At 35.6% G+C, this 14,258-nt stretch overlaps 4 protein-coding genes across 5 annotated transcripts; 3 read left to right on the plus strand and 1 right to left on the minus strand.

Moving 5' to 3' along the window:
• Positions 1-53: 53 nt before the first annotated feature.
• Positions 54-5,065, minus strand: LOC103486547 (aspartic proteinase 36). The gene is made up of 10 exons (XM_008444546.3): positions 4,690-5,065; positions 4,020-4,149; positions 3,676-3,926; positions 3,134-3,361; positions 1,981-2,143; positions 1,633-1,706; positions 1,442-1,538; positions 1,019-1,082; positions 787-858; positions 54-681 (listed from the first exon to the last, which is right to left on the minus strand). Exons 1-10 carry the CDS (start codon positions 4,917-4,919, stop codon positions 512-514), a joined length of 1,479 nt encoding a protein of 492 aa, XP_008442768.2. The 5' UTR covers positions 4,920-5,065; the 3' UTR covers positions 54-511.
• Positions 5,066-5,693: 628 nt separating this feature from the next.
• Positions 5,694-8,360, plus strand: LOC103486545 (DEAD-box ATP-dependent RNA helicase 38). The gene is made up of 8 exons (XM_051083429.1): positions 5,694-5,876; positions 5,917-6,210; positions 6,298-6,525; positions 6,736-6,801; positions 6,883-7,284; positions 7,375-7,519; positions 7,854-7,939; positions 8,044-8,360. The coding sequence occupies exons 1-8, from the start codon at positions 5,694-5,696 to the stop codon at positions 8,098-8,100; spliced, it is 1,461 nt and encodes a 486-aa protein (XP_050939386.1). The 3' UTR covers positions 8,101-8,360.
• Positions 8,361-9,148: 788 nt separating this feature from the next.
• LOC103486544 (pistil-specific extensin-like protein) lies at positions 9,149-10,074 on the plus strand. Its single transcript, XM_008444544.3, has 2 exons — positions 9,149-9,523; positions 9,612-10,074. The coding sequence occupies exons 1-2, from the start codon at positions 9,367-9,369 to the stop codon at positions 9,953-9,955; spliced, it is 501 nt and encodes a 166-aa protein (XP_008442766.1). The 5' UTR covers positions 9,149-9,366; the 3' UTR covers positions 9,956-10,074.
• A 323-nt stretch (positions 10,075-10,397) lies between these two features.
• On the plus strand, positions 10,398-14,226 carry LOC103486543 (uncharacterized). 2 transcript variants are annotated; one of them, XM_008444543.3, is made up of 4 exons: positions 10,398-10,880; positions 11,447-11,777; positions 12,293-12,380; positions 13,152-13,410. In XM_008444543.3, exons 1-3 carry the CDS (start codon positions 10,624-10,626, stop codon positions 12,377-12,379), a joined length of 675 nt encoding a protein of 224 aa, XP_008442765.1. In that variant the 5' UTR covers positions 10,398-10,623; the 3' UTR covers position 12,380; positions 13,152-13,410. The 2 variants fall into 2 exon arrangements, with proteins under 2 accessions (XP_008442765.1, XP_050940108.1); XM_051084151.1 differs by lacking the exon at positions 13,152-13,410 and adding an exon at positions 13,582-14,226 and having other exon boundaries at positions 10,475-10,880.
• Positions 14,227-14,258: the final 32 nt, after the last annotated feature.

Below are 14,258 nucleotides of genomic sequence, written 5' to 3' on the forward strand. Positions count from 1 at the left end.
CATAACTTTATGTACTAAAGATAACTGTATCCAATATAATCCAACCAAAGCAATAAACCACAAAAATCATCTTAAATACATTTCTTTGGAAAGACAACACAATTACATTACAAATGTACATTGAAAGAAATAATAAGGAATTCAAATCTACCAGACTCTACCATCTAAGACTAAGAGCAATATATTTGTTCAAAAGCTCAAGCTAAAATACAGTTACCTTTTGACATCACTTATCAAGAGCCAATCACCTTGAACCTCTCTCTCTCTACAACAAACTAGCACATAATTTACACTTCTACCATCGCTCAAAATATGGGCCAGGCCCAATCTAAGAAGTTGGCCAGAGTATCTTCAAGCTGTGAATCAACTTTCTGGCGCATTGCATCTCTCATGGTCTAAAAATCACAACACACTACACAGCCACTACCAATCATCTTAAATATAGACTGGAGAGGCAAACAATTGGTGTAAAGAATGGGGATTTCAGAAGTGAGAACACTACATATTAAAGTTACAGAAGCTGGGAGTGGATGAACAAAATGAGACTCGTTAACATTGCTACTGCTTCCATAGTTAGTGACTGAAGGAGCTTATCTCGGGACGAGCTGCTCACGCTTAGCTGTCCTGCATTGACGAACTCGTTCTTCCCAGATGTGACAGATACATTTACAGCTTGAGAACCTGGAAACGAAGTTTGTTTTTCACAAAATAAATCTGAATTAAAGTTGTTCAATGGGGTTGTACGTATTTATTATACACACTGCCTTGTACGTTCATTCAACTTACAATCGTAGCTTGCCCACCCAATTCGCTGGCGAGCCAAATCATATACAAATATCTTATCTTTCATAACAAGATCTGCAAGACGAAGACATGTTCAGTGGTACACATTGATTCATGGTATCAGATTGATACACAGATGCAATTTGATTTTTACCAAAAAAAAGTCAGCATTTTATTGCCCAAGATTTGGCAGATATTCATATTCGAAAAGAAGTGTCCAAGTTCAGGTACTAACCTCCTAAAATCGTTACTCCTTCCTGAACTTTCTGAAAACCAATACACCACAATGCAGCACCATCCTACAAGAATAGAGCGATATCAAATATTTATACATGGTCAGTGTTAAATTACCGATCAGCCCAAAAGCTTAAGCTAATGCGTTATATAGTAAAATTTGATGTTATATCAACAATCTAACACTTCTCTATACTTGTGAGCTCGAGCTCGAAAATTTGTTGAAGGTCCAACAAGTTGAAATTCAATATTAATTAGAGATGAAATAACTTTACAAGGTTCAAAGTCCGGACCTCCTATTCTCATACCATGTTAAATCACCAATCAATCTAAAACCTTAAGCCCAATGGCTTATGGCAAATTTAATATTATATCAACACTCTAGTCAACGTGGAACAGATGGAATGAATCTCAAACAACTTACATAAAAGCCTAGATGCATAAGATATTCCTCGGGTTTTAACACCATGGATGCACTGCCCGCGAAGTTTAAGCTAACCAAAGGAAATATCTCGCCCACACTGCACATAGAACAGAGTTTTGCCCCATTCAATTCTTGGGTTAGTTGAAGATCAAACTACACCTCTTTTGATATAGTTAGAAGTAGAGACCAACCTGGTGGATACTAGATAACACTGGTTGCCCTTTGAAATAGTAGGAGTTACAGACTGGGAAACAGCAGCAGTTATCTAAACAAGTCAAAAGAAAAACACATTGATTAGTTGCATACATAAGACAATAAGAATATTTGCTAGTTAACATTAAAAAAGTTCCATGGTGATCTTTAACCTTTAAAATGGTATTAAAACAATTCTTTTGGATACTTTCCCCTCAAAATGAGTGATGGAAATTGACATGGCAGCTGAGTTTTAAATGTTTATTTTATTTTTATTCCTTAACCTGTACAATTACTACGTCACAGCAAGAACAAAACATTAATTTGAAGCTGGGGAATAAACTTACAGCGCTGACAAATGGAGTATATGCTTCTTCGACAAGGTAAGCCAATGTTGTCCCAGAGTCTATAATAGTCCCTCGATTTATTGAAGTTGCAAACACAGATGGATCAATTGGGAGTGTCTGACCATTGACAGTGATGCTTTGCAGATATAAGTTATAGTGAGGCCTGATATTATTAATACAGTTAAACTGTAAGACCCCCAATTATACATACTATAAGAAGAGGAGTAGAAAAGGGGAGACCGTTAGTGGAACGTGGGAATGCATAGTGAGAGAGGGGATCGCGAAATAGAAAAGTAAGAGATTGAAGGAATTAGGGTTAAGTAGGGTTTTGAGGAATATGGTTGGGTGTGAAGAATTTGGAGGAGGAAGAGTCTTCTAGGAGAGAATTACTAGGCTATCTCGAATTTGCTGAGCCTATATTCCTTATTGTATTTTCTGTTCTTGTTATCTTGTTTGTTTGTTGAACTGAGTTCATATTTTCCATCGGTAAATATATAGGAACAGAAAAACTCTTGCTCTGTTATCTTGGATATTTGTATGCCTTGGGTTTTACTGATAGCAGGGAGGAGGGACCTAACATAAACTTTCAACAGAAGTACTACATTTTTCTATTAACAGAAAAACAATTGTGAAATAAAAACCTGAAACAGGTGACTCGTGCTGGATGGCAACACAAATTCATAATTTCGAAAGAGAATGTCATAGCCAGAATAAAATAAAATTTTAAATTGATAGAATCTTTAATTTTACTACATCCTAGATTCAAAGCTAGGGTGGGATCATACTGGAAAGGAGTAGCTTCCAGAAGAAAACAATCATCAAAGCACAATCATTTGTGACAAAAGAAATTCTACAAGTAGCTTATGGTTTCCAAAAAGTAAAACCAGCAATGAAGGCAAAAGACACGGTCAAATTGGCAGTTGTCTTAGCATAAAAAAATGAATCCAATTACTTGTGGTTTTCAGTTGTAAACTCTCCATTTTTAGGCTTCTAATAAGATACCAAATTCTTTCTGAATATAATTTGAATGTGCCTCTAATATTGAAAAACTGTTCTCAGAAAAGATGATCCCCTATGTTCACTGTTTTACTTTGACATTTTATTTTAAAATAACAAATTTCTAGAAAAAGAAAAGATAAAGGTGGACACATACTGAGAGGGCACAAGTGGGCTATACACAATGCCTGGCTCCAAAACCTCACCAAGAACCAATATGCCACCACCATTTCCTTCTCCCTTTAAACAATGGGAAAATACTTTAGGGGTTATCCCTCGAGCTGACAACTGTGATATAACAGACAAATCCCCGGGGCCAAATCCGAAAATACCATCTATTGCATGGTCTGATTTAGTCAAGTCTCCTGATTGATAGGTGCTACAGCTGTATTTAAAGATTCATACAGTAATTTCAGCGTCTTTTCAAAAATGTAAAAATAAATGCATGTCAGCATTGAGCAAGGAGAAAATATATTGAGAATGTACCAGAGGATATATTATATTCGGTATCAAAATATGACTGTGGCATGATGAGACAAACATTAAACTCACATTCTTCTTCATGTAGATAGACATAATAACATTCATAATACGACAATTAGCATGACAATGAGGTAAAAGGTTAGTTCAAACCAGATTCATTTGAATTACGTGTGTTAGGAAATTCAGAAAGTAAAAATTGTGCCCACCCAAACTCACCCAAAAACAACACTAGCTGAAGAGTTAGCAATCATAGAATGTCCCATGACCATGTCAAAGTACATGGACTCAGATACATAATAACCTGATGTTCCACTTCCATCACCATACTGAAAAGTGTAACTGCATTGATTACTCTGCGTTAAACACTGTGTTGCAGTCGTTTGGAATGCGGAATTGCATATTGGGTCAGAACAGGAGACGAGTGAAGAACTTGATGAGCTAGAAGCATCAAAGAAATTTAGTTGAATCTGCACAGGGTAAACTAAAATAAGAATTTCAACATGCAGGTCATGAGGTAATTCGAAACTACCAAAAGAGAAAATAAAAAGAAAGACTCTTACTCCAAGTCCACTTGATCTGGGGCAGCCGTTGCAAGAATTGCAGTTGACCCACAATATATCGCTTCCAGTGTCGATCTGCACCGTAAATTCCATCGGAGGAGTGCCCAATTTGACTTTGGTAAAGTAAAGCCTGAACAATCCATCAACAACAAAAAAAAAAAGTTCACTCAGAAATAAAGTTCAGAGAGTTAGTCGGATTAAATCAAAACAGAACCATCCATGGAATTCAAACGGCTATAATTGCTTTATAACATACGGCGTGAGTGAAGTGGCAAACACAAGAAATATTTAAATAAAAGAACAAGAAGAATCAAATAAAGAAGTAAAGTAGCATTTATTAATTATTACTACTCTTCCAGGTTAGAATAACAGAAGAAACGAAAAAGGAGAATATAAAGCATTTTTTTTTTCAGTTTCAAGTCAATAATGTCGATTCCACTATCCTTCTTTCGCTTTCTTTGATTTAATTCCATATCTTCCTCTCGCTCACTCCTGAACGACCTACCAGCCGCTAAACAGAGTATCACAGGGACGAAAATATCACAAAACACAAAAATCGATAATAATCCAAGAAAAGCACAATAATCCTAGAGTTGATGATTTACAAACACAACCAACTGCTAAAAACAACAAAAATTTAAAGAAATTAGAAATGAAGAGCAAAAAGTACCCAACGAGCAATGGATCGGAAGAACCTTCGACTGAGAAGTCGACAACACCTTGCAAGATTCTGGCATGTCTGAGTCGGTCCCGAGCTCTAAGGGTTTCGAGTTGGACAGGGGAAGAAGAAGGGACGGCCCTGTACAGAGAGAGAAGTGGGACGGGGAAGCCACAGTAGACCACCGTCGCCGGCAGAACGACGGATGCTAAGGCCAAGATCAAGGAAGAGAAGGCCCGCATTTCCGGTGGAATTTTGTGGGTTGTTTTGAGTTGTCAAATGGGAGGATTTATGAGCAAAGATCGAGTTATGGGTTTGATTCTGCACATTGCCATGGAGTCAGTTTGGAAGAAAATATTTGGTTTTGGATTAACAAATAAAGTTCGGCTTATAAAAGCTTTAAGCTTTAAACCGCCATGGATCTGCTCCAGCATGCACAGTCCAAATTGTATGTGAATAGTCGGAAGTACCCCTTTCTTTTATCTATTGATATAAATTTATATTATATGCTTTAAATATCATTTTGGGTGTACTTGTTGGTGATTATTTAACTTTCTAAAGGTCAATTTTGGGTCTTTCCCACCAAAAAAGAAAATCTCAAATTTTGGAATTAAACCTTTTATGATTTTTTTATTGTTGTCCATTTAACATAAATTATTAAAATATCTAGGTTGGTCCTCAACTTTTAATATATATATATATGTAGTGAAATTTTCATGAAATGTAAATACTTTTATTATTTACCTTTCAAGCCAATTAAAATAATTGAAAATTTTAACTTTAGTTAGAACCCAATGAAAATTTTAATAAAAATGTAAAATTAATAAATAAAATATATCTATTGTTTCTTATTTCCATGAAAATAAAAACTATTTTGCAATCATTCTCGTCATCTTCTTCACCCCCAAACTATATATATATATAAACCACACTCTTCATTCTTTGTTTCGCCCTCTCCCATACCCGCGTCAATCTAGTCCTATTTGATTCTTCACCTTCGCCATTGTGTACCAGCAATGGCAGATGATGATGTTGCTCCAGATTCTACCTCCAATGGCTCGTCGTGTGACGCCACCATCACTCATTCTCCGAGTACTGCCCCATTCGTAGTTTCACCAATGCCCAAACGATCTTGGGGCGATGAAGAAGACGATGATGTGGTTGCTGATACTGGAGGTTCATCCTCTGTGCCTTCCGAGGTCATGGAATCCCTTAAAATTTATTTTTCATTTGATGTAGGTGACAACTGGTGATACTCCATATTCATCAGCTAGTACTTTTGAGGACTTGAATCTGTCTAAGGAGTTGTTGAAGGGTTTGTATGTTGAGATGAGATTCCATAAGCCAAGTAAGATTCAAGCTATAAGTTTACCTATGATCCTGACTCCTCCTTACAAACATTTAATTGCTCAAGCACACAATGGTTCTGGAAAGACTACATGTTTTGTGCTTGGGATGTTGAGTCGTGTTGATGTGAACTTGAAGGCTCCTCAGGCATTTTGCATATGTCCTACAAGGGAGTTAGCCATGCAAGTAAGAAGCTCTCTTTTATGTTTAAATGAATGCCATTGGCTCCTATCTATGTTAGATCTTAATTCTTCTTTAATATTATTATTGTAGAATATTGAGGTTCTTAAGAAAATGGGAAAATACACTGGGATAACTTCAGAGTGTGCTGTTCCCGCTGACAGTGCAAACTATATGCCGGTATCAAAGCGGCCACCCATAACTGCGCAAGTTGTGATTGGAACTCCTGGCACAATAAAGAAATGGATGTCAGGGAGGAAGTTGGGAGTAAGCTGCGTGAAGATTCTTGTTTTTGATGAGGCCGATCATATGCTTGGCGAGGTAAGTTACTATGTATAGACTGTACATACTGTAGCATCTGTGTCCATGGGAAGCAGTGATCTTCTCTTGATCTGTTATTCAAGATCATAGTTTTGTAATGTATATTTTTGTATCGTTAATGATGCGTTAAATGTAATAGTTATTTTAAGTAATTGTGAGGGTGGACAATGGTAGTTATTTTTTCTGTTTATTTTGTTTGTTTTTATTCAGGATGGCATTCAGGATGATTCATTGAGAATCATGAGGGACATTGAGAGAAGTAGCTCTCATTGCCAGGTTTGTCTATATTATTATATAACCATATCTAGTCATAGTAATCTCATTTTTCCTTTTCTTATTGTTAAAAATTTGTTTCAGGTGCTTCTGTTCTCTGCTACATTCGATGAGAATGTTAAAAACTTTGTCTCTAGGGTTGTTAAAGATTACAACCAACTGTTTGTGAAGAAGGAAGAACTATCTTTGGAGAGTGTGAAGCAATTCAAGTTGATATGTCCAAATGAACAAACTAAAATCCGAGTCATAAAAGATAGAATTTTTGAACTTGCAGACAAATTGGGTCAAACAATTATATTTGTGGCCACAAGAAACAGTGCTGGAGTGTTACATAATGCACTAGTTGATCTTGGTTATGATGTGACTACCATCCAAGGGGCAATGACGAATGACATTAGAGACAAAATAATAAAAGAGTTCAAAGACGGTTTGACTAAAGTTCTTATTTCGACTGACCTTCTAGCTCGAGGCTTTGATCAGCAGCAAGTACGAATATCAGTTCTCCATCCACTCCTTTGTTTGCTGATAGTATATAACATGATGCCTTTTCAGACCTCTAATATATGTTTTTTTTAGGTTAATCTAGTTATCAATTATGATCTTCCTCTTAAACATGATCCTTCTTCACAAGCGATGAAATATAGATCTTCCTCATCGTCAGAGCCTAACTTCGAGGTGTATCTTCATCGAATTGGTCGGGCAGGTCGTTTTGGGCGCAAGGGTAAGTTTCCGTTGCTATTGTTCTTTCGTATCTATGTTTCTAGATTCTTCCAGCCCTAAACCCTGGATATGCCTCCATGTTTCTAGATTGTTGATGCTAAGCAACTTTATAGGGGTTCAAATCAATTTTTTAAAACTAGCTTCTTAGTCCTGAGACTCACGGATACAAAAAAGAAAAATATATTGTGTCCATCTTAGAACACGACTACGGGATTGCTTTTTTCTTGATTTGCAAACTCTTTTGTAGCATTAATTGCAATGAAGAGTTGCTAAATATACAATCTTTTGGGTATATTGTTAAATGAAAACTCATGACTGTTGTGTGATCACTACAGGAGCTGTGTTTAACTTGCTCTGTGGCGATCAGGAAATCAAGCGAATGGACAAAATTCAGAAGCATTTTGGCTCTGAAGTAATAGAGGTAAGATTCCTTCTTTGATTGACAACATTGAAAATTCCACCCGTTCTCTGATCTGTCTGGATATCGAATTTCTATCTCAGTACCTTTTGAAATTTATATTTCAGGTTCGAGACAGTGATGAGGACATTCAAGCGGCCTTAAAATCTGCTGGATTGATTTAATGAATAGAAACGAGTTTACATAGCTGATTTCCATTGATGCCAACCACACACCAAAAAGGCCATAAAACTTGGAACAAGATGGATATGCAGAAATGGATTGAAGCAACGCTGCACAGTTTTTGTTTTGCCTTTAACTTAAAACGAAATTACATTTGGTTCTGAGGTATATGTCGCGAAGAGTCATGCAAAGTTTGCTGAAATTTTTTAATTGATGAAACCTGTTGGAAAGAATAGCCTTGTTTTTCTTTTCAATCTTTAAATGAAACGGAAATCTTCATGCTTGTTTGTAGTTCAAAGAAATCAAGGATCATAGAATTGGTAAAAGCAAGGCTTTTGTAGTGTAGGTTAGTTTTTGTTGTTTATACACGGATAGTTCTCTTCCTTAGAATGGAGTGTAATTTTTGTAAAAAGAGAAAACAACATTATTTTCTAGCCGTGTAATGTTTTTTGTTCAATAGATGTGGTTGAAGGAATAATAGAAACTATGTGGCAGTGCCATCAACAATATAATTTATAAATAGCCATTAGACTTAATTTTTAAATTATTCATGTATAATTCTAGATTAAATTACAAATTTAATACCTAGTTTGAATTTAAAATTTATAGTTAATAAAATTAGAATTTTTTCTTTTTTTATAAATAGTATTTTTTTTTAGTTTATATTTAGTTTTGAGTTTTGTTTAAAATTATTATCTAAATTCAAATTTTACAATTTTAGTATTGATTTTCATTAAATACTTTACGTTTTTAAATATGTAAAATGGCAAAATGAATTTTTTTCTTGTTGTTTTGTGTGGTAATGGTAAATAAGTTTGTTATTTTACGGACTCCAAAATAATAATTAACATCAACAAAATTAAAGAAAAGTAGTTAGTGAAAGAGTGAAGTGAAAGTGTAGAGAATGAACCGAAACAAAATAAAAGTAGTAAGAAAAATATTTTGTTCCAATGTTTTAAAGGGAAAAAAAAATACTTTCTCTTGAGAAAATATATAAATCTTATTTTTATGTATTCCATCAAATTAGGGAATCATAAATTATGATTAGGTAAATATTTAAACCTATATTCTTCACCCTTCAATGTTGCATCTCCTTGCCTTTGACTTTCGACCAGATAATCAATGGAGCTTCGCTCGAAGCTCCAATGGTGGAACGCACGTCTCCAAGTAGTGCATCTCCACTTCCTTCTTCCTTCTCCTTCTCTATATGAACCTCCGCAACCCTGCCCCATCCACACACTGGCATTTACAGAGACAAAAAGCTCAAAATGGGACCTTTATTGCGCCTCACAATGGCAGCTTCACTTTTAATCGGCTGCATCAACATTGTAGCAGGCGGCGACGTCATTCATATCGGTGGAAAAGTTCTCTGCCAGGACTGCACTCAGGGCTGGAACGAGTGGATCAACGGAAAGCCTCTTAAAGGTAATACAAATCAATTATTAACGAACAAGTACTTCAAAATTGAAATCGCGTGTTTTCTAATAATGTTAATCGAGGCTTTCGACCTCAGATTGTAAGGTATCTGTAACGTGTTTGGATGAGAGAAGCAGAGTGATGCATTATGCGAGCGATCTGACGGACGAATTAGGGCAATTTGATATCACAATCAACAAGTTTATCAACGGCAAGAAATTGAATCCGAAGAAATGCTCGGTGCGGCTTGTTTCGTCTCCGGATCTTGCGTGCAACGTCATGACCGATTTCGCCGGTGGTCGCTCCGGCGTTCAACTCCGGGGACCGAGCTTAGTGTATCGCGATCTTGTCAAGTATGTCCTCGGACCATTTTACTTCACTTCGCCTATGTGCGAGGAACCTGATACAAGTGGTTCCGATGATAACGACGGGAAATATTAGTGAAAGTCATCGTCTTTTTCGAAATTTTCTTTTTGTGAGATTCAATTCGAAGTTGCTGTTACTATTGATCTTGTGAATGAATGAAAATATGGTTATGATCTTATGATTGAATTACCAAACCACATTGAATGTGCCCATTAAACTTGTTTCAATTACTACTTTTGAATGCTGAAAACTTGACAATCCTTTTGTTTTTGTTGTTTATCCAATTAGATCTTTTAGTTGTGCACTTTGTAAATCGTGTTCAACATATTTTAATTCAGTGGTTCCAAGGGAGGACGAGAGGTTACATTGTTTAAGGCATAAATCATTCAATAAATTGGAGTATTAATTACAACATCTCCATCTAAGTTACATACTCAATTCATCAAACATTAGTTTAAAAAAAAAAATTCAATCATGTGCACTTTAAATAAATGTTCACAAATTCTTAATTTTAAACCCTTAATTCATATTTATCCAAATACTTTTCTTATAATAATTACCAATTGAGGACGAGAGCTATGAAGATGATAATATCAATTGCAATTTATTGGAAAGAATACGTGGCAAGGCCTTACGGGAGCAACGTGGAAGAGCTCCAATTGCCGTTTGTGGCCACAATCTCTGCCAAATTCCTAATTTAGGAAACCCCTCCGCCGCGCCCGCCCTCAGCTCGATTCTCCGCCATGGCGACTCGCCTTCCAACGACGAAGCCATTCTCTTTTCTAACGTCGAGATCATTTCCCGACGACAACTCTCTGGTTGCCGCTTTCAGCGGATCTAGCCGAAGGTGGGCATCGTCGTCGTCGTCGTCGACGACGTCGCCGCCGGGTAAATCACAGAAAACGGAGAAGAACTTAGTGGACCGTCTTTCATCGGTGATAGACGCAGTCAACGACCGTAAACTTCCTCCAGAGCTCCGAGGCCAACGTAACTCTGTCAGGTTATCCCTGCCTTTACTTCATATCTGATTTACCCTATCTGATTCTTTCTGCCCTCTTTGATTTTCGAGATGTAATCCTGATTCTTGGTTTTGGTTGATATTTTGTTAACTCATGTAACATTGTCTACCTTTTTTGTATCTGAAATTGATCGTGGTCTATGAATTCTGCATTCCTTTTCTTGTCACAAAGATTATCATTACAAATACGCTTACTGAAGATTGTTTTCCCCTTTATGTGATTTCATTCTCACTCACTTCCATTCCAATCCTTGAAACTTAGAGGTATTGAACTATCGACCAAATATGCAGCAACTTATTAGCAATACTTCTATCTCCGTTGGAAAAAACAAACAAATAAACAAACCTTGAGTTTATAGCCATGAACAGCAAGGCTAGTCATATTCATATTATGCTATCATTTCTATGTAAATTTATGGTTCTTGTTCAATTTCTTGAAATTAAGGCTATCTTATTCTTCACTATGATGAACATTTTATCTTGCACTATATTGAAGGGCTTTGCTTGTCAGCTACTGTTGGGTTGATTAGTTAGGATATTTTGGACAGGTCGGAAACTGATCTGATAAATGTTGTTGAGCGGAGGATTTGGAATTCCATGGAAGAAGGGCAATTTGAGAATTTACCAGGAAAAGGGAAACCTCTGAACCTGTCTATCAATCCTCATGCTGATCCAGCAGAAGACACATTGTATCGGATCTTGTCTAAGAATGGATGTGCACCTGAATGGATCGAACTCAACAAAGAGATCAGGAGTAACATATCCGAATGGCGGTCGTCGTTGAAGAAAGCATTCGAAAGTAGAGGCAATGGTGATCATTCAATATGGACTGAGAGTAAAAAGGCTTTGCAAGCTCAATTGCAACACATAAATAACAAGGTTAGTTATCAGTTTCATGGCTTTTTGAGAATGGAAAATTGATACCTAGGTTCTTATTCAATATCGTATACTTATTAGTATGTTAAATCACCGATTGACCTAAAAATTGAAGTTGATGAATGAAAATAAATCTAATATTATATTATCTAACATGACCAGAAGTTGATTAATCCGATCCAACCTCTCTAAAATAGTTCTCAGCTGGAATTCTTTTATCTTAAGACTAGAAGACTTACTAGTCAATTTGATTTGGGTTTGTCTCAAACTAGACCCTAAATTTTAAAATTGCATATTTGATAGAAAATGCCCTATTTTGATCCATTAATGAAACTTGAGCACTTTTGAGTTCCTATTTTGGAGAAATCAATGAATCACATACTCTTTATAAGATAGATGAACTATTTCACTCCTTGCTAATTGATTTTGAGATAAAACATCGTGTTATCTAATAGCGTTTAGTTAGTGTATGCATTGTATTCCACAACCATTATAAACAATGTAGTTTTTATTGGCAGGTTTTTCGGTATAACTTAATAGTTCCTTTTGGGCGCCAAATGTTTGGATTGAAATGGGAGAAAGAGATGGATCGTCTTGTAGAATGAAGTAAGTTGTTTTTTTCTCTTTGAGCTTGCATTGGTTTTGTTTTTCAGGTAAGATCAGCATTATCCATATCTTTACAGATATAAAATTTGTAGAAGTCATAGAATTAAGAAGAAAAGAATTTGTAGTATTTTTGGCATATACAAAATGGTATCACTTTCATAGGCGCAGCTGAAAGTTGTTTAAGAATGTACTAGCAAAAAACTTGTCATTAATTATATGAGATGAACTTTTTAGTGAGCGTTCTCGGCATTTTTCTTTCCACTTGGTGAGTGTATTTTATTTCATTTTTTATTTAATTAGAAGTTTAGTATCTTCATTAAATTAGAATTAACTAGAAATTGCATTATCTTTTTCTTCATAAATTGCTTTCCTTTTTCTTTTTCTTGGCGTCTATTTTTCAACTGTTCTCGACTTTTTGACAATGTTTTCCTTCAATTATTACTCATGCTCCCTACTTTAATTTTGCTAAACTTTTTTTTATCGACCGTCTCGTGGATTTCGCATCATTATACTTGTGTTCATAATAGTGAATATTTGATTTAGTATCACATTTAAATTTTGCTTTAATCAAACAAGTGTGTGTGGGTAAGGGCACGTGCAGCGTATTTGGTACTAAAAGGTGAATGTAAATTTAAGATTATATCAACAATTTTCAACATGTATTTGGTATTAAATTCTTGCTTATCTAGGTAGTAAAATATATCGTGTACTTTATAGAAATTTCGATTCTTCAAGAGTTTGTTTATTGATGAAATCAAATTGTTGTAAAAGGAACTATACCAATATCGAAGCAATCAAACTATGAGCTAACAATATCCGTAAACCAATACTCCATGGAAGAAAGAGTACGATGATGAGCAACTAGGAACATAGATGGGGAACGAAATTATAGAGAAATCAAAAGATGATTGTCAAATACAAAATGAAAGAGGAGAGTGTCGATTCTTTCTGGATTTGTATTATTAGTAACATTATTCAAATAATACGGAGCATATTATACTTTTACTAATATCAATGTCATTTACATAAATTGATGTGTTGTTTGACAAATTAGGTAACTTGGAAAAGTTCTCAACTCTCACACGCATGATTGTATATGAACTTTTAATTACAATTAATAATCAATTTTAACTAGCTTTCAGATTGTAATAATAAAATGTTTTTGGCAAATAATAATAAAATGTTTGCGGCGGTGGTGGAGAACGACGGAGAATGTCGAAGGACAGAGAAGAACCCAAAATGGAGAACGGCGATGAGGGAGAAGGAAGGGGAGACGCCCTCTTTTCTTTTCTAACCTAATGGTGAACCGGAATCCGATCCGAATCCAACCGAATGGATTCCAGTTCGGTTCGATTTTTGTACTCCTACATGAAAGAAAGGAAATTTGAGAATCTAGGAGGAAAAGGGAAACCTCTGAACCTGTCTATCAATCCTCACGTTGATCTTTGTCAAAGAATGGATGTGCATCTGAATGCTCGACAAAGAGATCAGGAGTAACATATCCTAATGACGATCGTCGTTGAAGAAAGCATTCGAAAGTAAAGGCAATGGCGATCATTCAAAATGGAATGAGAGTAAAGAGGCTTTGAAAGTTCAATTGCACAAGACAAGGTTGGTTATCAGTTTCATGGCTTCTTGATAATGGAACATTGATACCTAAGTTCTTATTCAATATCGTATACTGTTTACCATGTTAAATCACCGGACCTAAAAATTTAAGTTGATGGATGAAAATAAATTTAATATTATATTATGTAACATAATGGGAAGTTTGTTAATTTAACCATTCTAAAATAGTTCCTTGCTAGAATTTTTCTATCTCAAGATTAGAAGACTATTTAGTCAATTTGATTCGGGTTGGTAAACTAGGCCCAAGAT

Source organism: Cucumis melo, chromosome 4 (genome assembly GCF_025177605.1).
Source record: "Cucumis melo cultivar AY chromosome 4, USDA_Cmelo_AY_1.0, whole genome shotgun sequence".
In the NCBI taxonomy this organism is placed as follows: domain Eukaryota; kingdom Viridiplantae; phylum Streptophyta; class Magnoliopsida; order Cucurbitales; family Cucurbitaceae; genus Cucumis; species Cucumis melo.